A 23,993-nucleotide genomic window follows, 5' to 3' on the forward strand; every position below is an offset into this window, starting at 1 on the left:
TATTGAAAGATATATTGGTTGCTTCCATTTAGAGATTGCTTTAATAAATTGCAAACTTAAAATAAATCAGCAAAAATTACATGACTTCCAAAAAGTTACTGCAATACTAGGATGCATTAAGTAATACGAACTGCATTAGTAACAGTTATAATGTTAGTTGCTGTACAACATAGTGTAGTGGTGAAAAACACAGTTTTGGAATTCAGATTGTCACCTCCCAAGATGTGTGAGCTGGGCTAGATTGCCTAAACTTTCTGGGCCTCAGTGTCCTTGTCTGTAAACAGGGAGAATAATTGTACTTATAGAGCATTCAGCAGTACTTGGCTCGATAAATATTAGCTATCATTATAACATATAATATTCCCACATATCATGTAACAAGCACTTTATATATATTATTTTATGTCTTCCGAGAACCTTTCAAAGGAGTATGATTATCCCCATTTGTAGACGGAGAATCTGAAACACAGAGGCCATAAGTCAATGGAATCAAGACTTAAACTGCAGTCTACAATATTGCAAAGGCTCCGATCTTTTAATTTGACTGCAGTGATTCTCGAGAGCACAAGAAAAGTCCCCTTTTATTTAGCTGTAGACAAACTGCCCCTTCATGTTGAGTTGCTGTATATTATGAAGGACCAACTAGAATGTGTGAAAGAGATGATAGTCAGAGTAATGAAACATCTAGAAACCCTTTTAAATGAGGTGCTACTGAAGGAACTAGGGATGATTGGTATGGAAAGTAAAAAGCTGGGAAGAAATTACAGTAAAATGGAAACAATATGTGTTTCTTAATGGAAGGTTAAAAGGTGATTTTATTTTTTCTTTATATTTCCTAGATTTTTAAAGATGAACATGCTTTTCTTTTGGTTTGCCTTTATTTTTTTAAAAAAAATTTTTTTTTCAACGTTTATTTATTTTTGGGACAGAGAGAGACAGAGCATGAACGGGGGAGGGGCAGAGAGAGAGGGAGACACAGAATCGGAAACAGGCTCCAGGCTCCGAGCCGTCAGCCCAGAGCCCGACGCGGGGCTCGAACTCACGGACCGTGAGATCGTGACCTGGCTGAAGTCGGCCGCTTAACCGACTGCGCCACCCAGGCGCCCCGGTTTGCCTTTATTTTTTATACTTTTTATAATAAGAAAAAACATTAACAAATCATAGTTAAGAGAAAAACTTGAGTGATGGAAGTTAACTAAACTTACTCTGGTAATCATTTAATAATATACACACATATCAAACCATTATGTTGTATAGCTTCAATTATACAGTATTATATGTCAATTGCATCTCAATGAAACTATAACAAAATAATGGTTATATATAAATATCCAGCATAATACTTAGCCCCTTTTTAAAAAATGAATTATTCAGGTTTTATTTTGAAATCTAAAACTGAGATTTTGAAATATATATTTGAAAACATAACCACTTTTTCCCTTGTTAATGCTATAAATACAGTTCACACTGAGAAGAAAAAAAGAAAGAAGAAAACCTTGACAGCCTGTTCTGTGAAAGACAGATTAAATGTATTACTTATGACCTCAGAAGACAGTTTGGGTCCAATGTGTGAAAATTATCATCATGTACTTTGGGCTCAAAATAAATGAAAATGACTGACAGTTGAGGAAGCTAGCTTTCCTCTAGCAGGAAATGTTTAATCACAGGCTGGGGTCAGACTAGAGCAGATGACCTCCAAGATCTCTTTCAGCGTTTAATCCGTAACCTGGACTTCTACTAATGAGCACAAGGTTTCTTAAGTTTATTTATTTATCTTTGAATGAGAGAGAGAAAGAGAGAGACAGAAGAAGAGAGAGACAGAAGGAGATACAGAATCCTAAGCAGGTACCAGGTTCCGAGCTGTCAGCACAGAGCCCAGCACAGGGCTTGAACCCACCAACCGTGAAATCATGACCTGAGCTGAAGTCAGACACTTAATTGACTGAGCCACCCAGGTGCCCCAAGCACAAGACTTTTTGAAGTTTATTTATTTATTTTGAGAGAGAGAGAGAGAGAGAGAGAGAGAGAGAATGAGAGAGAGGCCAGTGCAGAGCCTGACACAGGGCTCAAACTCACAAACCACAAGATCGTGACCTGAGCCTAAATCAAGAGTTGGATGCTTAACCAACTGAGCAACCCAGAACCCCCTCATCCCCACCCTGCCACTGCCCTGAGCCCAAGATGTCTTTAATTGTTTTAGCTCATGATACAAGAAATCGACGCTGCTAATATGAATGCATTTAGTTTATTAATCTTCAGACACCCAAGAAACACTTAGCAATTTGTTTTACTTATGAGAAGAAATGAACCTGTATTTCCTTAGAATCTAATTAAAATTTTTTTAATGTTTATTTATTTTTGATAGAGTGAGAGAGAGACAGAGTGTGAGTGGGGGAGGGGCAGAGAGAGGGAGACACAGAATCTGAAGCAGGCTCCAGGCTCTGAGCTGTCAGCACAGAGCCCACGAAGGGCTGGAACTCATGAATCGTGAGATCATGACCTGAGCCGAAGTCAGATGCTCAACCAACTGAGCCACCCAGGAGCCCCAGAATCTAATTTAGAATGTCTATTCATTCAAACCAGTTTGTATTAGTTTCCTAGGGCTGCTGTAATAAATTGGCATAAACTGGGTAGCTAAAAACAACAGACATTCATTCTGGGCCAGAAGCCCCAAATCGCTGGCAGAGCTGTCTCCCTCGAAGGGTCTAGGAGAGTGCTCTTCTTTGCTTCTCCCTGGCCCTGGTGTCTGCGGGCGTTCCTTGGTTTGTGGCTGCATCACTTTAATCTCTGCCTCTGTCCTCACATGGCCTTCCCTTCTTCCAGGGTCTCCTCTCTGTGTCTCACATAAGGACACTTGAAACTGGATCTAAGGTCCACCTGAATAACCCAGGGTCATCACATTTTGAGGTCCTTAATTTAATTAATTCTCCGAAGACCCTTTCTCCAAATAAGGTCATGTTTGCAGGTTCTGGAATGTGGACATATCTGTTTGGAGGTCTACCATTCAATCCACTATGCATCTGAGTTACGGGGCGCCTGGTGGCTCAGTCAGTTAAGCGTCCACCTCTTGATTTTGGCTCAGGTCACCATCTCACGTTTCGTGGGTTCAAGCCCAGGGTCGCTTTCTTGCTCTGCCGTGGCAGCACAGAGACTGCTTGGGATTCTTTCTCGCTCTCTCTGCCCCTCCCCACTCTCATGCTTACTCTCTCTCTCTCAAAATAAATAAACTTAAAAACATACTTAAAAAAGAAGTCAGTGAAATATTTTAACCATTCTCTATCTGACATTAACTCCTTACTCTAATTTTTCCTTCCTCTATCCCTGCCAGTCTTCCTGCCCCATCGGCTTTCTTAGGAGTTTCTGCTTTCACTTCCTCCAGGAAGACTTCATTGACCACTGTTGTCTTGTTCACCATTACAGGCCCAGCATTTAGTGTAGTCCCTGGCATATAAACACAGCTTGGTAAACATTTATTGAAAAAACAAGTGCATCTATGAAAGGAGGCCAGTAATGCTGCCCACCTTTCTATTGAGTTACTGAGAAGCGGTTAGTTTTCAGAGACGCCTGGGGAATTTCAGGGAGAAGATGAGACTTTCTTTACAGAAGGTCTGTTCATTCCAGAAGGCCTTTCCATTGAAACCACACCACAAATATTTAAAGGGAATAAGATGTGCAACCTAACCTGTTTTTTTAATTCTCAAGGCACAGGAATGTAGGGAGTTAAAGACAAATGCCATGCTTTCCACGGGGCTGATAATTTTAATGAACACTGAGCAGTTTGGGGCAGTGGGAGCTTTTGTGCTTTGGAATGTGGAGGATGAGTTCTTCTGATGAAGGTTTCACGATGTAACTAGGACAGGGGTGTGAAGGAGATAAGAGGCTTTATTCAGACTGTGAAACTTCTCTTGATGTAGAGCAGCCCCAGTTAGATATACCAGAGATAACTTGACTTGTTAAAAGCAGTTTAAATGGCACATTTGAGGCTTTATAATTGATTTAAAAACTGATGTTGCTGGGGCGTCTGGGTGGCTCAGTCAGTTGAGTGTCTGACTTCGGCTTAGGTCATGGTCTCATGATTTGTGGGTTTGAGCCCCACGTCAGGCTTTTGCACTGACAGCATGGAAACTGCTTCAGATTCGCTGTCTCCCTCTCTCTCTCTCTCTCTCTCTCTCTCTCTCTCCTGCCCCTCCCCTGCTCACACTCTCGCTCTCAAAACTAAATAAACCTTTTAAAAAACCCACAAAAACTGAAATTGCGGTCTTAAAAGCCAGCAAATTGCCGGGAACCCACCCCTTCCCCCCAGTAGCTTTCTGAGAGGTAATTCATGGTTTCAAAAACTATAAATGGTGTTTTTGAGATGGAAGCTTGATCCTGAATTGAGTGGTGTTTTTACCTGGGATTAGGGGCTTTGAAATAGAATGTCAAGGTTTTTTGCTTCTTAAAGACAGTTAATGAATGTATTTGGTCTGTTTTCCTTTTCTCACTGCCTGACTATGGGGAGAGAATTGCCTGAGTCTGACTCTCTACCCCACTCTTAGTGAGTGTGATCTTGAACATGAGCCTTCAAACTTACTTCGGTGACTGACTGGGGAAATAAGCTTCCGGACTAGTGTTTGTTGGGTTGCAAAGTAACCATGAGTGTCTACTACTATGCTGCAGAATATTGCATTTCTGGTTGAGGATATTATAAATATTTGGAGTTGCTTTTGAGAATCCTTAAGGAGAATGTGGACAGAAAAGACAGAAAATAAGGCTTTACCATTTAGAGGCAAAACTACAGATATCTACAGTTTGTTTTCAGCATCTTTGGTGATTTTAGCACCTCTGTCAACAACAAATCCAGTAATAGTCATCGGTGCCCACTCTGTCAGGCAGCCTTCTGGCACTGGAGCAATATCACTGAGCAAAAGACCAGAAATTCTGGCTTCATGTAGCCTACATCCCAGCAGAAGAGATAATTAGCAAAACACACATCAACTAACTTTTTTTTTAAGTTTATTTATTTTGAGACAGAGGGAGAGAATGAGCATGGGAGGGGCAGAGAGAGAAGGAGACAGAGGATCTGAAGCAGGCTCTGCACTGACATCAGAGAGCCCAAGGCAGAGCTTGAACTCACAAACCATGAGATCATGACCTGAGCTGAATTGGAATGCTCAGCCAACTGAGGTGTCCCCTCAGGGCAGGTGCCCCCACCAACTAACTTATATAGAAGGTTAGAAAAGGACAAATGCTATGGAAAAAAGTAGAGCAGGGGAAAGGGTATAGGATGTGGGGGTAGATTGCAAGTAGGGAAAAGGGTGGCCAGGTGGGCTTCTTTGAGAAAGGGCTGTGCCTGCAGATGTGAGGGGAGAAGCAGAGAGAACAGCGCAAAGGCAATCCCAGTAAATGCAGCTGAGGCATGATGGAGATGTGGACCTGAGATTAGAAATGGAAAGATGAGGGGCAGCTGGGTGGCTCAGCTGGTTAAGCGTCTGACTTCAGTTCAGGTTATGATCTCAAGGTTCATGAGTTTGAATCCCACGTCAGGTTCTGCTGACAGCTCAGAGCCTGGAAACTGCTTCAGATTGTGTCTCCCTCTCTCTCTCTGCTCCTCTCCCATGCACACTCTGTCTCTTTGTCAAAAATAAATAAACATCAAAAAAAAAAAAAAAAAAGAAGCAGAAAGATGAGACATGGACAACTTCTGGGCATGTCCTGAAGGCAGAACTATCTGGATTCCTGATGGATGTGATGTATGAGAAACAAGGAAAACCCTATGTCTTTTGCCTGAAAAATCAAAGTGAAGAAGCTGCCATCAACTGGGCTGGGGGGGGGGGTGGTTGGGGCTGCAAGAAGTGTGATATGTGTGTTGGGTGAGAGGGGATGTAGATCAGGAATTCGGGTTTGCCCACATATTTGAGACACCCAGTGGGAACTGTAACAGCCCTCCAGCTGCTCTTAAGGGCTAACTTGCTTCAGTCTTACACACTCCTCGCTTGCTGACCAAAGTTCCCTGGTGTGTAGCAGAACTAACCCACTTGCCTTGAGACCTGCAGACCGCTGGCCTAGAGGAGTGAAGGACGAAGCTTCCCCAGAAGGTAAGTCCTGACCGTATCTCCAAACAGCTGCAGCTGATGCCAGCAAGTCTGTTCAGGGTCAGGTCCATCTCGGACTAGCCGCCAGGGAACCTGCTTCTCCTGCCTGGAGCACCTTCCTCCGTTTCCCAAGTCTTTCCCTTTAAAACCATCCAGCTTCACCTAGACAGGGAAGATAGTGTTTGGGACATCAGCCCACTGTCTTAGGTTACCAGCTTCCTGAATAAAGTAAACTTTCCTTTCCCCCCATTACCTGTCTTTCGAATATTGATTTTCCAGCAGAGTGTAGCTCCACTTGAGCTCAGAACCGGTTCTCTGTGCAGTAACAGAAGGATCTAGTAAGAACTGGGCATACAAGCCTGAATTCAGAGGACAGGTTGGGGTGGGAAATACAAATTTTGGAGTCAGCATACAGACAGTGTTTAAAGCCCCTGGACTGCGTGAGATGATCAAAAGTGAGCTGGGGAGGTGAGGACTTAGAAGTGTCTCCCAACCATTCCTCTGTCTAGAGGTCAAGGTTGAGTGGAGGAATCAGCCAGAGAGATGGAGAGGGGAGATCAGAGGGGAAGAGCAACAAAGAGAGACCAGCATGCTAGAACCCAAGTGGAGAAAGTGTTCTCCAGGATAAAGGAGGATGTTAACAGGTCCAGGGCCTAGGAGCATGGCAGTCTTCAATGACCTTTACAATCTGAGTTTTGGTGGGAAAATGAGGATGAAAACTAACTGAAATGGGTATAAGGAAGAAATGGAATTAGAAAGAAAGTATTTAGGTAACTCCTTGTAGGTGTTTTGCTGCAGAGGGGAACAAAGAAGTAAAGTGGTTGCTAGTAGGGAAAGTGGGGTAAGAATATTCTAAAACCAGGAAAGTAGCAAGTATGGCGATAGGAATAAGTACAGGATGAAACATTGTCATTTGGGAGGTAGGAGGACTACGGTGCCTTCAGAAAGATACAGCTATTGGCAGAGAATTTCTCTGGCTAGGAGCAAGGCAAGTGCATGGGCAGCAGCTAGCCGGGCGGTGGGGAGGGGGGGGGGGCACGGTGCTGGCGGGCAGACACTCGTGGGGGCCGCAGTGTGTGGGAGTCCTATCTTCAGATTTCTCCTCTTTCTCAGTGAGTTAGAAAGCAAGGTCCTAAGTTGAGAGTGGGAATTGGGGGAAAGAGGTGTTGGAGGTTTGGAGAGACAGGAAACGGTGTGAAATTTTGTCCAGGACAGCGGAGAGGGTCTGAGGTACAGCCAAGGCGGGGTTAGCATCATAGGGATGCAGATTAAAGATAGGTTAATATTGAGACCAGTCCATTTCACAAAGAACCAGATACAACAGGTGGGTCATTATGCAATTTCCGCAAATGCTTGAAATCTGTTGAACTTCCCATTCCTTGTGAAAACGACAAGGCGCAGGAGAACCTGACCGCCTTGCTCCTCCCTGTTCTCCGGCTCTCTCCCTAGGTTAGACGGAGAAACTCTCGCTCGCCCATCAGATGGCGCCGCCGCCCTCAGTGCATCTCCAAGAGTATAGGGGGCGCTGTGTACTGGCCTCTTTTCCCCCGCCTCGGTGACTCTTGCTTCCGCCTCCGGAGCCCGCCTCGGCTCCCCAGTGCTCAGCTGCGCAGTCGCGGAAACGGGCCTGTGGGGAGCATGGCGGCGTCTTCGAGTGGAGAGAAGGAGAAGGAGCGGCCGGCAGGCGGCTCTGGAGCGGCAGGTGGTAACAGCACGCGAGAGCGGCTCCTGTCTGCGCTGGAAGATCTGGAGGTCTTGTCAAGGTAATGCCGTCGGCCTGAAGGCCTGAGAGGGCTGGGCCCGGAGGACTGACTCTGCATCGGCCGGGCCTGCCGGGGTGTTCGTTCCCGGTTCCCGGGGCTCGGTGGGGAGGCCGCGCTCCCAGAGACGATACACAGGTGTTGGCACTTGAGGTCTGCAACCCTCCGAGACGCCGACATGGGATCCCCCCGCCTTAGAAGACGTTTTAATAATGACAGTGACTCTGGAACCCCGACACGGTCAGAACTGTAGAGGACCTTAGAGATCGCCCGGTGTGAGTACCGTCGTCCACGGACACTCGACAGACACTTAAGGAACTCCCCCTGGGTCCCAAGCGCTGGGAGACTGTAGTGAAGGGGGTGGGGGACTAGGTCCCGACGTAGAGGAGCCCAGTGTCAGGGGGAAGAGACAGACGTAAACAGCGACCGTGGTGCAGAGCCTGTTTTTACAGAGTCGTGCACTGCGGGATACTGGAACCCGAGGACTCAGGGTGCCTGTCATGGTTGTAGTCAGGGTAGGCTTCCTGGAGAAAGGACTGCATGGGAAGAATGAGTTCACCAGACTCAGTAGGCGGCAGGTAGCTGGAACAGCATGTGCAAAAGCCTGGAAGCATGAGCACGTATGACTTGGTGCTGCTTACATACTTGCAAGTTTGGGAGGGCAGGCGTGCAGCGTGTGTGGAAGAGGTAGGAGAAATTGGATGTCTTTCTGCTTAGTCTACCATGATTCGTGGCTGTTTGTCAAGTTGAAGCCTTCTTTAACTCCCTCACATTCACTTGGATGTTAAAATTGTTTTGATTCTTCCCCCTAAAACCTTGCGCAGATTTGACGTCTTGTTCCCAACCCCACTGTCGTTAACTATTTTTTAACGCAGTCTCCGGAAAGTTTTACTTGTCTTTATGCTTCTGCACTTTATCTTACTGTATTGCCCAGGGTCAGAGCTATCTTTTTAAAAGACATCTCGGGGGCGCCTGGGTGGCGCAGTCGGTTAAGCGTCCGACTTCAGCCAGGTCACGATCTCGCGGTCCGTGAGTTCGAGCCCCGCGTCGGGCTCTGGGCTGATGGCTCAGAGCCTGAAGCCTGTTTCCGATTCTGTGTCTCCCTCTCTCTCTGCCCCTCCCCCGTTCGTGCTCTGTCTCTCTCTGTCCCAAAAATAAATAAACGTTGAAAAAAAAAAAGAGAAAAAAAAATAAAAGACATCTCGTATTACTTTTCTGCTTTGAAATACTTGGTAAGTTCCCACCGTCCGGTGAGGTAGAAACCAAATGTCTAGCTTAGTGTGCCACTTTCCTGTGACTATGTTGACTTCTGAAGAAGTGACACCCCCTTTGGGAAGTAGTGACTGCTGCCTTTTGTTCCAAGTCTTGGTCTTAGAATTTCAAATCTTTGCCCTAGTATAGTCAGTGAATTATTCCCACCGTTTTACTCTGGAGCCCAGTAAATTCATTTCTTTTCTGAGCTCACTTGCTGTAACATAATTCGTCTGTTTTGTGACCCTAGTGTGTATTTCATACTCTGCAAGTTCAGGAACTATGGTTTTTTTGAACCTACTCATCCAGGATAATGGTATTGAACATTTCTTCTGACATTGGACGACTCCGTAGTCACTTTTAAGATCTTGTTCCTGGATTATTTGGCCGTATATCTGAGGTGCGTTTTCCTGACGATGTCGGTACCTGCAGGAGTGCATATACATGATAGTCATGTAGTCTTCACCTGAGATAGCATAATTAAGTAATTTACCAGCTGTGTTAAATTTGAGACTAAATTGGAATTCTCTTGTATCTAGCTAGGTTTGACCAGTTTCTCTCTCTCCCTATTTGCTTGTTTCCTTGATTACTGAGTATATAGCATTTTCTGCCTGGTGAAATGTGTTGACCTGCTGGAGTAGTGGATCATTTCAGTTGTCCTCAAGAATCTCAGTGTTTCAAAAGTTGCACAGCAGCAGATCCTAATGTAGTTTTGCTTTTCTCTGACCTCGTCAGGAAGAGGTTGAAATCTGATGCATTCTTTGTAGAGCTCTTCAGTCATTCCACAGGGCTCTGCAGTCCTTGAGTCACATCAGCTTCTGGCCACATTGGCTTCTAGTCACATCAGGGTCACAGTCTGTAGCAGACCTTGAGTGTGGAGTTCTCTCTTGTCCTGGATTTTCCCTCTTTATTTTTTCTTTCTTGTTTTACTTTCTTTATTATGGAGAGAGAGAGGGAGAGGGAGAGAACCGTGGGGGAGGGGCAAAGAGAGAGGCAGATTGAAGATCCTACGCGGGCTCTGTGCTGACAGCAGAGCCCAATGCGAGGCTGGAACCCACAAACCATGAGATCATGACCTGAGGTGAAGTTGGACGCCCAACCCACTCAGCGCCCCCAGGCAACCCTAGGTTTTCTGTCATTATATAATCAACCTCACTTTAAGATACCATTACTTCTTTTTTCCTCAAGAGAAAGTTGCATCTTCTTTTCTTTTATTGAAAACATGAATCCTACTTTTTTTTTGCAGAGTTGTTTCCCTTATTGATTCTAGTAGCTTCAACCACTACATTAACTAGAATTCTTAACCCTAACTTTTAGTAAAAACTGATTGTAAGCAGTTGCAAACAGTCTGCTGTACCACCATCCATTAGACCGGCATATTCCTGAATACATTTCTTAAGTCCCAGCAATGTGTGCGTCTTCACAGCACAATCTTTCAATAAAGCACAAAGTGAGTTTACTATAAGACCAAAAAAAAAAAAAAAAAAAAAGAATCTCAGCATTTCTGAAACCTTCCCCCTTCAGCTTTCTAGTTGTGCATGATTAGTTGAGGCGCTGAGTTCTCTTTTGATTTCTTTAAAAGAAGCTGTCGTTTTTCTATTGCCCTTTCCCCAGGAATGCCACTTTGATTTCTGGTTGATTTGTAGCCTCCACTGAGTCTTGTGACAAATTGGAGATAAGCTGCTTCTTTCTTGAGGTGCTCTGCACCCTGGTAATAAGTAATTGCCTTAAAAGTTTTTCTTTTCCTCTGATTTTCTCCTGACTTACTCTGCTGTTCTTTTATTTATTCATCTCTAAAGAAAGACTGAGTGACAGTAAGTGAAAATTTATCTTTTATGACCCTGGAGATGGATGGTGGTGGCAGTGGAAGAGATGTCACTTTGTAGTTTGCCACCTAGGATTCATTGAGACTTCACAGAGTGAGGTTGTTCCAGTGTGGTTGGCTTTTGAAAAAAATCCCATTTTGTTAGCAATCGTATAGTTACATATACTGATTCTGTAATCTGAAATTTGTCATTATCCTCTTAATGAAATTTTTCTCGTGTTTGCATTTGTTATGAAAAAAAATGAAAAGAAAACTCACTAGTATAACTTCTTGGCTTTTAGAAAATAGTAAGTTTGAAATTAGGACGTATCTTTTACTGTTACCTGGTTATATAGCTTTTTAGTATATTTTATTACTTTGGAAAATATGATAGAATGAGGTAGTCTTTAGATGAATTTAAAAAAAAACACAACAAATTGTAGTCTGGGGTGCCTGGGTGGCTCAGTCGGTTGAGCGTCCAGCTTCGGCTCAGGTCATGATCTTGCAGTTTGTGAGTTCGAGCCCCGCGTCGGGCTCTGTGCTGATGGCTCAGAGCCTGGAACCTGTTTCAGATTCTGTGTCTTCCTCTCTCTCTGCTCCTCCCCTGCTTGTGCTCTGTCTCTCTCTCTCTCCCTCTCTCTCAAAATTAAACATTAAAAAAAATTTAAACAAATTGTCTAAAAGTTTTTTTTTTTTATTTTTAATTATTTTTGAGAGAGAAAGAGAGAGAGAGACAGAGTGTGAGCAGGGGAAGGACAGAGAGATAGGGAGATAGGCTTCAGGTTCTGAGCTGTCAGCACAGAGCCCAACGTGGGGCTTGGATTCATGGATGGCAAGTTCATAACCTGAGCCAAAGTTGGATGCTTAACCGACTGAGCCGTCTAGACGTCCCTAAAAGTTTTTCTTAACGTGTTTGCAACTCAGAACTCATTGTCCCTCACAAACCATGTTGATAGGAGTCTTGAGGTTTCCACAGCAGCCTATTAATTCTGTTTACCTATAATTTACCTGAACTGTAATACCACTAATACCCAACCTAACCCCCATCTAAATTATGTTTCTAAGGGGAATTGTGGATGGATTCTAATTTTTTCTAAACGAGGACGGGGCTCTGTCTCCCACACCTGTAACCAGAGAGTGGGCTCAGGGCTTCCTTCAGCCTCTTTTTACCATTGGGGAAGACAGAAGTTTCCACTTTGTTCTAGATGGTTACTGAACGTACTGTCTTATAGCTTTCTCTTTCCCCCTGTAGTTCTGTGCCTAGGGCAAGCCCTTTTATGGTTCTCTGTGGATTTATACTCCCAGATTTGCAAGAAAGGCGGAAAAGGCTCATTCCACATCTCCCACCATACCCCCCCAGTGCCCACCTCTCCCACCCCGAAACCAGCCTTTATATAGATCAGAGATTCTCAAGTGTTTATATCTCCTCTATGGGGTACAGAAAATGATTAATATAACATGCTACTTTCATGAAATGTTTGTTTAATCCATCATTGTCTTGCCAGCTCTACCTCCAAAATATATTCTGAGTCTGTACATGTTTCACCTGTTACCATTACTAAATCCTAGTGGCTCAGACCCAGTCAAAGCCAATGTCATTTTTTGCCTGGAACATTGCAGAAGCCACCTAGCTTCATTTCCATTCTAGCCCTCTTACAATCTGTTCTCCAGATAGCTTAGCTTGTTTTAAAACATAAATCAGGTCATATCATTTCCCAGCTTAAAATGATCCAGTTGCTTCTCATTCTCTGGAATGATACACTGATCCTTTACCATGACCTACAAGGACCTGACACAGTAGTCTGGCCCCTCCCTCCTTCCCTCCCCTTGTCCTCATTTTGTATCCTGCTCCCCAGTGCATACTATGTTCTGGCCACACTTCTTCAAACCATCTTTGGGCTCCTGAACTAGCTGTGACTTTTTACAAGCATTCTTCCCTCATGGCTGGCTCCTCTCACTTGGAGAATCCTTTCCTGACCCTACCCAGTGTAAGTAGCCAGACCAGCTCACTGACGTTCTGCTTTATTTTCTTCCCAACCCTTATAACCTTAGTTTTATTTACCTGTTTTCTTGGTTATTTTTGTCTCCTGTATTAGAATTTAAATTCCATTGTTCACTGGCTTTTTTTTAAATGTCTATTTATGTATTTTGAGAGAGAGAGAGAGAGAAAGTGTGTGTGTACATGTGTGAGTGAGAGGATGGCCAAGGAAAGAGGAAGAGAGAGAATCTCAAGCAAGCTCTGCACTGTCAGTACAGAGCCCAACTGGGGGCTTGATCCCACGAACTGTGAGATTATGACCTGAGCTGAAACCAAGAGTCAGATGCTCAACCAACTGAGCCACCCAGGCACCCCTCCATTGTTTGCTTTTATAACTCAAGCATCTAGAAAGTGCCTGGCACGTAAGAGGCACTCAAGAAATATTTAATGAATGGGTGAATGAAGACTTTCCATTGCCATATCCCCCTTTTTCATTAATTAGCAAATTCATACACAGTGGTACTAGAACCTAGTAGTGGGGAAGGTTGGGTCCAGTTGGCACCATCCAGGAAAACCGTATGAAGGTAGGAGTAGGAAGATGGAAATAGGAAGATGAAGATAGCCTAGCAGCCAGCAAGAAGGTACCAACACTGGGGCTGACTGGTCGTGTCAGGTAGCTAATTGTGCAGCTGTGCCTCTTGCATAATTTCTGGAGTCCATCTGTTAGCAAGTTTGAAGCTAATATATAGATACTACCTGTGACATATTTTATACTGTGATATACTTTTTAATACTGTGATATATTTTAGAATGTGTATATTTATACCAAGTTTCGTGTAGGAAAATTGGTATATCTAGTAAATGCTCATTCCAGAAAGATAGGATTTTATTATATGTAAGAATCCCTCTTAGTTGATAACCTGTTCGGTTAATTAAAATATTCAGGGGCTCCTGGATGGCTCAGTCAGTTAAACGTCCAACTTCAGCTCAGGTCACGATCTGAGGGTTTGTGGGTTCAAGCCCTGTGTCGGCTCTGTGCTGACATCTCAGAGCCTGGAACCTGCTTCGGATTCTATGACTCCCTCTCCGCCTCTCCCCTGCTCGCTCGCTCGCTCTCTCTCTCTCTCTCTCTCTCTCTCGATAAATAAATAAACGTCAAAAATTTTTTTGAAAATTCAATTAGGAGCACCTGCGTGGCTCAGTTGGTTAAGCGTCCAACTCTTGATTTCAGCTCAGGGTCATGATCTCGTGGTTTGTGAGTTCGAGCCCCACTGCTTGGGATTCTCTCTCTCTCTCCCCTTCTCTCTGCCTCTCTTCCACGCATGTGCATATGCTCTTAAAAGAAATAAACTTTATAAAAAAAATTCAATTAAAGTAGAAAATGATTAAAAAAATGATTCATCTACTCCTTAATTTTTTTTATTTTACCTTAAAGCATATAAACTTATGTTTTCACTAATCTTTTCATCTAAGACAGGTGTCAGAGAACTTTTTCTGTAGAGGAATGGCCAGATAATAAATATTTTTGATTTTTGCAAGCTATAAATTTTCTGCTGCAACTACCCTATTCTGCCATTATAGTGGGAAAACAGCCCTGGATGATATGTAAATGAAGGGGCATGGCCAATGTGCTGAATGTAGGAGTTTTTCTTGCATAAACCATCCATAATGCAAAGTCTACCAGTTTCTAGTTTGTTTCTTTAAAGTGAAATGAGGGGTGCCTGGCTGGCTCAATCAGTAGAGCACGCAATTCTTGATCTCAGGATTGTGGATTCGAGCCCCATGTTGGGTGTAGAGATTACTTTAAATGAATGATAAAGTGAAATGAGAACTTAGATGCTCATCAAACAGTCTTAGGGCAGACTCTTGCTGAATTTGTTATGACTTTCCCTGCTTCTTTGAAGTAGGCCTTTGCAGACATCTCTTGAGTCTTTCCCCAGCATTCAGCTTAGGTTTTTATAGAAACAGCTCTTCTCTGTTGGCAGTCATATTTCATTGGTATTTATGTAATTACACTAGTAAGTAAAACTTGCATAGATGCATCTGGTAACACTCAAAACTGAGTCTTGAAGCTGGTGAGAGCCCAAGCGCATAGTCACCGTGGAGCAGTGGCTGTGAATACTCAGCGCACTGTGGGTACCATGAATCCAGTAAGTCAGTTAGGTAGAGATAGTTGAGAAGGCTTCTACTGTATTTGCTTTGCGAAGGTGTTTTGTTTTTTGTTTTGCTTTTTCTAGAGAACTTATAGAAATGCTGGCAATTTCAAGAAACCAAAAGTTGTTGCCGCCTGATGAGGAAAACCAGGTAAGTGGCTTCTTTTTAAATTACAAACAAGAGGGGCGCCTGGGTGGCGCAGTCGGTTAAGCGTCCGACTTCAGCCAGGTCACGATCTCGCGGTCCGTGAGTTCGGGCCCCGCGTCAGGCTCTGGGCTGATGGCTCAGAGCCTGGAGCCTCTTTCCGATTCTGTGTCTCCCTCTCTTTCTGCCCCTTCCCGTTCATGCTCTGTCTCTCTCTGTCCCAAAAATAAATAAACGTTGAAAAAAAATTTTTTTTAAATTACAAACAAGAAATCCCCATTATTTACTGCAGTTTTCCTACTTACATTTACTTTGTTTGAAAATAGGAAGATTGAATTCTATTAAATTATTAATTACAACTTTTAAATTGATACTTTCTTTGAATCTCTTATATAAGGTCATACTGCTTAAGACGCAAATAGTTGTCTAAGGGTGAATAGTATTTTCTCTTATAGTTGTAGTTACACATTTATTCATTTTTGTCTTTTGAATTAACCAGCAAAGGCTTGTTAAATGGATATTAAAACAATATTTGGAATAAAGAAAGTTAATGCTCCCATAAACCTTTTATTATAGGCTTGTCCCCCTACTGCAATCTTGAAAATGAATAGAAATAAAAGAGCATACAACTATTAATAGAAGTTATTTTGTAGATTTTAAGTTTATAAGTAGTTTTTATTTTCTTTATTCCTTTCTGTGCTTTGTAATCTTCTACAGTGAGATTGATTTTCTGACCCAGAAACCTTTTAAAGAAGAGGGTAAATGTCACTTTGTGTTTTTTTGCCATAATTAAAAAAAAAATTTAAGAGGAAACAGATAGGAAGAATTAGCCTATTTAATGATGTGAGACAGGAGAAATCTCTAATAGATCTTTTCTCTTTACTTTCCACCCCTTCATCATTTTAATTTTATCATATGTTTTGAGGGCAGAGAAATTGGGTTGATTGTCAGTAGTGAAGTGTCAGAAAACTGTTTTCTTCAAGGATTAATGCCCTCAGGAAGAGAGGGGGGAATTAGATAAGGCTACAGGTAGTGTAAGTTGGTAATTTTAGGGATATTAAAGTTGTTCTTTGTATATTGCTTATTTTGTTTTTAGAAAAAGCTTATAGAGAAATATGGTAATAAAAGAATGCTAGTCTCAGATACTTTATTCATAAATACCTGTGAAGCCAACTAAGAATTACAAAATAAGCAAAATGAAATATAAGTTCTAACTTTACTTCCTAGGCAATTATATGCTTGCTATGAGCCAGGCACACAGATGATTCAGTAGGTCATAACTAACACCTGTCTTATCAGCACTAATATTTCTTATACTTTTTAAAAACTAACAGTTCTGTCCTTAAAAATAACAGTACCTTGTCGTATAAGGTTGTTGTGAGGATGTATTATACTGCATTCTTAAGTATACATAGGGAGAGCTTAGTAATGGTGGATAGTTATCATCACCACTCTGGAACAGAATTAAATGTTATACTTAGTACTGTGAATTTTCATTGAAACTGTTAAATATTAGTGTGATGTGCCCATTTGAAAATTTTCTAGCCTCCATTTTATTTGAATATTCATATTTTCATGTATGTAGAATTTTACTTAGAAGGGACATTAATGGTCTTTATAACCTCCTGTGTTATAAAAGAGCTTGAGTTCCAGAGTGGATAAGTGAACTAGAGGTTGATGGATGAATAGAACTAGAATCGAGGTCTGACTTCAGTTGAATAATTTTTCTCTACTCAACAATAAAATCTCCAAAGAATCTTTACTGCTCTATGGTAGTATACAATATAGGTCAAACTATAAACTTCTTGAAACGTGTTGTGAAACAACAAGTTGGTTAATAACTTTTTAAATATACTTTTATAGAAGTGGAAACCCTGCTTTCTCTTGTGACTTGAGAAGAATAGGGACTGTAGGTATATTAAGTAGAATATACTACTTTTTATAGAAGAAACTATTATTCAAAGTAAATACTTTTAATACATGGACAGAGGATATAGCTCAGTCTTTGTCTGAGTCCTATAAAAATGAGAAGAACTTCATATCGAAAGGAACTTGAAGAGGCAGGTCTATACTTTTTACTCTTTAACAAATTTTTGTTAACAGTTTTAAAATTGGTTCTGAATTTTGATAGCCATTTCCTTTCTTGAAGTATTATTCCCCACTTCGCACAGTTAAGTAAGGGTATTTAGGTAAGATTGCATCTTAATTCTCTAGTGGGGTAGTGATGATGATAGCTAGCCTTTATTGGGCTCTTCCTGTGTGTACTTTACATGCATTATATCATAAATCCTCACAATAACCTTATGTGATAAGGTGCTGTTACTCTATCCCTGGTAAACGAAAGACTAGAGATTTGGACCCAGACTTTCTGTTTTATGCTTTTTAACCTTCATAGGTCAAAGGTTGTATCTACATACCACCTATTTACTATTTTTGGAAATTGCTCTTTTTTAACCATCTTCATTGTAAAGCAATACTATGAATGAAATCACAGGTTTAGTGTGAGTTTTATATATATATGTTTTAAGTTTATTTGAGAGTGTGTGTGTGTGGAGAAGGGGAAGAGAGGGAGAGAATCCCAAGCAGGCTGATGCGGGGTTTGATCTCACAAACCGTGAGATCGTGACCTGAGCTGAAATCAAAAGTCATACACTTAACCAATTGAGCCAACCAGGTGCCCCATTTCTCTGTACATTTTTACAAACTTTAAGTTGCAAAAATTTTCTGTCTTAGCAACTTTCAAGTATACAATGTAATATCGTTAACTATAGTCACCATTTCTGTACATTGCATCCCAGAACTTACTTCTTATAAGCGTAAGTTTGTACCTTTTGATCAGCTTCACCCATTTTACCCACCCCCTCCCATGGCAACCACCAATCGGATTTCTTTTTCTGAGTTTGTCTCTTTTTTTTTAATTTTTTTTTTTTTTCAACGTTTATTTATTTTTGGGACAGAGAGAGACAGAGCATGAACGGGGCAGGGGCAGAGAGAGAGGGACACACAGAATCGGAAACAGGCTCCAGGCTCCGAGCCATCAGCCCAGAGCCTGACGCGGGGCTCGAACTCACGGACCGCGAGATCGTGACCTGGCTGAAGTCGGAGGCTTAACTGACTGCGCCACCCAGGCGCCCCTGAGTTTGTCTCTTGTAGATTCCACATACAAATGAGATCGTGCAGTATTTGTCTTTCTCTTGCTGACTTTTTTCACTTAATATAATGGCTTCAAGGTCTATCCTTATTGTCACAAATGATAAGATTTCCTTCTTTTTTATGGCTGAATAGTATTTCTCTATCTGTGTGTGTACATCCACACATTTTCTACTAATATAAAGGGATACATGCCCCTGGTGTTTACAGCACCATTATCAACAATAGCCAAATTCTGGAAAAAGCCCAAATGTCCATCAGTTGATGAATGGGTAAAGAAGACAGACACACACACACACACATATACACACACAGGAATATTACTCAGCCATAAAAAAGGAATGCGGGTCGGTTAAGCATCCTACTTTAGCTCAGGTCATAATCTCACAGTTCATGGGTTCAAGCCCCAAGGGGTGCTCAGAGCCTGGAGCCTGCTTTGGATTCTGTGTCTCCCTCTCTCAGTCCTTCCCCCACTCACACTATCTCTCTCTGTCAAAAAGTGAATAAATGTTTTTAAAAAAATTTTTTAAAAAGGGGGGGGGTGAAATCTTGCCATTTGTAACGACATGGATGGAGCTAGAGAGTATTATGCTAAGGAAAATAAGTCAGAAAGACAATTACCACGTAATTTCACTCAGATGGAATTTAAGACATAAAACAAACAATCATAGGGAAGAAAAAAAGAGGAAAACCAAGAAACAGACTCTTAGCTTTGGAGAGCAAACTGATGGTTACCAGAGGAGTGGTTGTTAAGGGAGTGGGGATTAAGGAGGGCACTTGTGATGAGCACCAGACATTGTATGTGAAGGTTGAATCACTATATTGTACACCTGAAACTAATATTACAGTGTATGTTAACTAGCTGGAACTTAAATAAAAACTTACATACAGCATGTCCTTTATCCATTCATATATTGATGGATAGTTTGCTTTCTATATTGGCTATTGTAAATAATGCTGCAGTGAATATAAGAGTGCAGATACCTTTTTGAGATAATAATTTCATTTTCTTCAGGTGAGTAACCAGAAGTAGAATTGGTGGATCATCTGGTAGTTCTCTTTTAACTCTTGAAGTAATAACTTCTATACTGTTTCCCACAGTGGGTTTCCTACCACTAGTGCATGAAGGTTCCATTTTCTCCACCTCCTCACCAACGTTGTTATCTTTTTTTTTTTTTTTTTTTTATTACAACTGTTGTAACTGGTATGAGGTGATATCCAGTTGTGGTTTTGATTTGCATTTCCCTGGTAATTAGTGATGTTGAGCACCTTTTCATGTACCTTTGTTCATTTGTATGTCTTTAGAAAAAGGTCTATTCATTTCCTTTACACTTATTTAAAAATTTAAATTTTTTAAAAAATTCACATCCAAATTAGTTAGCATATAGTGCAACAGTGACTTCAAGAATAGATAGATTCCTTAATGCCCCTTACCCATTTAGCCCATCCCCCCTCCCACAACCCTTCCCATAACCCTCTGTTCTCCATATTAAAGAGTGTTATGTTTTGTCCCCCTCCTTGTTTTTATATTTTTGCTTCCCTTCCCTTGTGTTCATCTGTTCTGTGTCTTAAAGTCCTCATAGGAGGGAAGTCATATAATATTTGTCTTTCTCTGACTAATTTCGCTTAGCATAATACCCTCTAGTTCCATCCACATAGTTGCAAATGACGAGATTTCGTTCTTTTTGATTGCCGAGTAATAACTCCATTGTATATGTATATACCACATCGTCTGTATCCGTTCATCCATCAATGGACATTTGGGCTCTTTACATACTTTGGCCATTGTTAATAGTGCTGCTATAAACAGTGGGGTGCGTGTGCCCCCTCGAAACAGCATACCTGTATCCCTTGGATAAATACCTAGTTATGCAATTGCTGGGTTGTAGGGTAGTTCTATTTTTAATTTTTTGAGGAACCTCCATAGTGTTTTCCAGAGTGGCTTGCATCAGTTTTCCTTTGCTCATTTTTAAAAATTTTTTTTTCAACGTTTATTTATTTTTGGGACAGAGAGAGACAGAGCATGAACGGGGGAGGGGCAGAGAGAGAAGGAGACACAGAATCGGAAACAGGATCCAGGCTCTGAGCCATCAGCCCAGAGCCCGACGTGGGGCTCGAACTCACGGACCGCGAGATCGTGACCTGGCTGAAGTCGGACGCTTAACCGACTGCACCACCCAGGCGCCCCAGCTTTGCTCATTTTTTAAATCAGGCTGTTTATTTTGTATTTTTAGGGATACACAAAAATTTTATCTTTCCTGGGAAGTGAATAAACCTCATTTTGGCATATTGGTAGTTCTTATTTGCATGAAAGAATAGCATGTAATGAGAAAAAGTAAAAAGTCTTCATCATCTTTTTTCCAAAATAATCAGAAGTAGGCTATTTTTATTCTTAACATTGATTAGAATAATACTTTGGAGGTGTTAACATTTTATAGCCTAGCCAATTTACATGTAGACTCTTTGTTTCATTGGAATGCCACTTTTCAATATTCTGTTGTCTGCTTTAATCAATATCTGATAGGTCCTGGAGTTGTTAATTCACAGAGATGGGGAATTTCAAGAACTGATGAAATTGGCACTTAATCAGGGAAAAATCCATCATGAAATGCAAGTTTTAGAAAAGGAAGTAGAGAAGAGAGACAGTGATATTCAACAACTACAAAAACAGCTAAAGGAAGCAGAGCAAATATTGGTAAGTTCATAGAAGAGGAGGTAAAAAAAAAAAGGGGGGATATTGTTTAATTTATTTCTGAAAAATAAATCTGTTTTAAAGTATTTTGAATTGGCAGAAAACTTAATTTCCTAAGTGTAAAAATGAGAACTTGACAGTTTGAATGAAAGGCCATTGTCATCCCTTTTTAACTTAATGTTTTAAGGTAGTCTGCATTACTTTTGAACCATATTTTCATCATTTAAAGATTTCACAGTGTTGAATTAATAGAACTAATGGAATTGAATTGAATTAATAGAAGTTGTACTTTTATCCTGTCCTGATAGAAGTTTTCAGTTATTAGTAATCTAAATCTTTACTTCAACTTTAAAAATATTTTGAAATCAGTAGAAATATGTACCAATTTTATAAATTGGTTAAAACTGACATTAACTTATTTCATCCTCCATTTTAAACTAGGTGGATTTGGGCATATGTCCCCAGGACTCTAGTTCTTGGCTACTATTTCAAAAAAGCAATTTCTTTGCTCATATTTACCCGGTTATTTCACTAAATACTAACTAATGTAATTGCTATATGGTGATATTACAGAAATAGCTGAGTTTGATTCTCATATGGACCAGACACTGCTGGAATCCTTATCCCTGATGAATCTTCAAAATGTGTCCAAATGGGCTCCAATAAATAGAAACCTGAGTGGTTCAGGGTAAATTAACCATTCCTGCTGAAAAAATGACCCCAAGTAAATGCTTTAAAAAAAAAAATAGTAAAATCTATTTTCCATTAGGAAAGTAATACTTGCTTATCAAAAGATATTCAGAGAATACAGAAAAGTAGAAAGAGGAGGGAAAAAATGCCGTCAGTCCCTCTGTGCTGTTATTCATAGTTTTTTGCTTTTCATTTCAGTCTCAGGTGTATTCTTTTATTTTTTTTAATTTCCCAGTAGGCTTATAATTGTTTCTTAAATCAAAGTATAGTTGATACACCATGTTACTTTAGTTTCAGGTGTACAACATAGTTTTTTTTCCCCCCTCTGAGGAATTCGTTTTGTATCTTGTAATTAGTAGGATACCAACTGGTGTTCTATTACCATTTGTTAAAACTGAGGGATTTTTCGTATATTGTATCCATTTTGTTTAGTTTTCCAACTTACTGTTACAAAATAATACTTTGATGAATATCATTGCAAAAAAAACTTTGTTTTTCTTCTGCATTTCAGATTATGTTCTTTAGATTTCCAAAAATATAATTATGGAGTTAAATAGAGTTAACACAAGGACCATAAAAAGACTGAATTTTATGATTTAGGTAATAGCAACTAACATTGAGCACTTGTGCATCAGGCCTTGTGCTTGCTTGCACTTTAAATGTTTTAACTTAATCTTCTTAATTATACGAGGTTAGTACCATTCCATTTTACAGATGAAGAAACTGAGATTTTAAATTGATAACTACTTTGCCCAGGGAGAGTGAAAAGTAGGGAGATGGAACTTAAACCTACTTCTCTCTGTCTCCATACTCCTAACCACTGTGTTACAGTTGAAGATGCATATACATACTAGCTTAACTTCATTTTACCCTTTCATGTATCTTTCCAGTGGGAGTGGGGGGTGGTTGTGGGTGTTTTCATTATAGTAGTCATTAAGCTTAGAGATAGTGGTAATGTATAAATGAATAAGATCATCAATCCAAGAATGTATCTTACAAACTAAAAAAACATTTTGATATTTTATCCTTGAACCCGAATGCTCTTGGGGTGGTATGTGGTCAGAATCTCTTTTGCATGTTTGTGATAGAATTTGTGAATGGAGACTGATTCATGGACATATATTATTTCTTTCATTAACTGATACAAATGATACCCACATGTTTGAGAACATTACAGATAAATTGTGGGGATTTCTAAATTTTCCATGTTGTTCATATGGAATTAATGATTTTGTGAATTAAGCCAAAAACTGTTTGATATAGTTAAGAATAAACCGTACTTCTTTTTTTAATGTTCAAATTAGGCAACAGCTGTTTACCAAGCAAAAGAAAAACTCAAATCAATAGAAAAAGCAAGAAAAGGTTAGTACAGTGGGAAACACTGAACGACTTTCTGAAAAATCCAAGTTTTTGTTTGAAGAAGCAGATGAGAGTGTTAACTGGTAATCATTTGCTACTTTTGAAATGGTTCCAATAAATTTTTATTGTAAAGTGCTAGGTTCTAGCACTGAGCTATGTATTACTGAGGAGACATCACACCTTTCTCAGGTTATAAGAAGCAGTAACATATGGCAAGTTATGACTTTGTATCCAAATGCACAGTAATGACAATGAATGTATAAAGTTGTTGGGAGAAGGGAAAAGAACTGTGATCTGGAAGCAAGTGGGATTTGAGATAGATCTTGGAAAAGATGGATCTTGCAAAAGTGAAAGAGAATGTGCAGTGGACAAATGGAGCAGGACTAGAGTGTCATGAAGTCAGAACTAGATGTGGCTTTGGGGTGTGTACACATTTAATGGTGCAGAAGCCCAGCAGACCTTCTTTTCCTGTCCTCCTTCTCTCCTTAAAAGACTTCCATTTTGGATTTTTTAGTTTGTGTACTAAAAGTAGAGTTACAATGAAAATTTGGTTACTTTTGTTTTTTTAATTTTTTTTTTTAATGTTTATTTTTGAAGGAGAGAGAGACAGTGTGTGAGTCGGGGGGTGGGGGGTGGCAGAGAGAGAGGGAGACACAGATCCAAAGCAGGCTCCAGGCTCTGAGCTGTCAGCACAGAGCCCAACACACGGCTCGAACCCACAAACTGTGAGATCATGACCTGAGCCGAAATCAGACCCTCAGCCAACTGAGCTCAACCAACCAAGGTGCCCCAAACTTGGTTACTTTAATGGTTTCGTAGATGATTTACCTTTAGTCACCTCAGAGTTGTCTAACTTTCTTCTTCTTTTCCTGTTTCAGGTAACTACTGCTAATGTTTGGTGTGTGTCCACTTTTTTTTTTTAAAAGATGTTTAATAC

The 23,993-nt window shown here is 40.8% G+C and overlaps 1 protein-coding gene across 2 annotated transcripts in view; it reads left to right on the forward strand.

Annotated features, from left to right (window-relative positions):
• The window catches only part of MED4 (mediator complex subunit 4), a 48,858-nt gene that overhangs the window by 19,831 nt on the left and 5,034 nt on the right, over positions 1–23,993 (forward strand). Inside the window, exons 1-5 of one of the 2 annotated variants that reach the window (XM_043578775.1) lie at positions 5,985–6,077; positions 7,524–7,837; positions 15,105–15,171; positions 20,840–21,010; positions 23,002–23,059. In XM_043578775.1, coding sequence (XP_043434710.1) covers positions 7,713–7,837; positions 15,105–15,171; positions 20,840–21,010; positions 23,002–23,059 — 421 coding nt within the window. In that variant the 5' untranslated portion in view covers positions 5,985–6,077; positions 7,524–7,712. Of the gene's footprint in view, positions 1–5,984; positions 6,078–7,523; positions 7,838–15,104; positions 15,172–20,839; positions 21,011–23,001; positions 23,060–23,993 lie in introns of those variants that run through there. The other variant, XM_043578776.1, reaches the window with a different exon arrangement.

This window comes from Prionailurus bengalensis, chromosome A1 (assembly GCF_016509475.1).
Source record: "Prionailurus bengalensis isolate Pbe53 chromosome A1, Fcat_Pben_1.1_paternal_pri, whole genome shotgun sequence".
Lineage (NCBI taxonomy): Eukaryota > Metazoa > Chordata > Mammalia > Carnivora > Felidae > Prionailurus > Prionailurus bengalensis.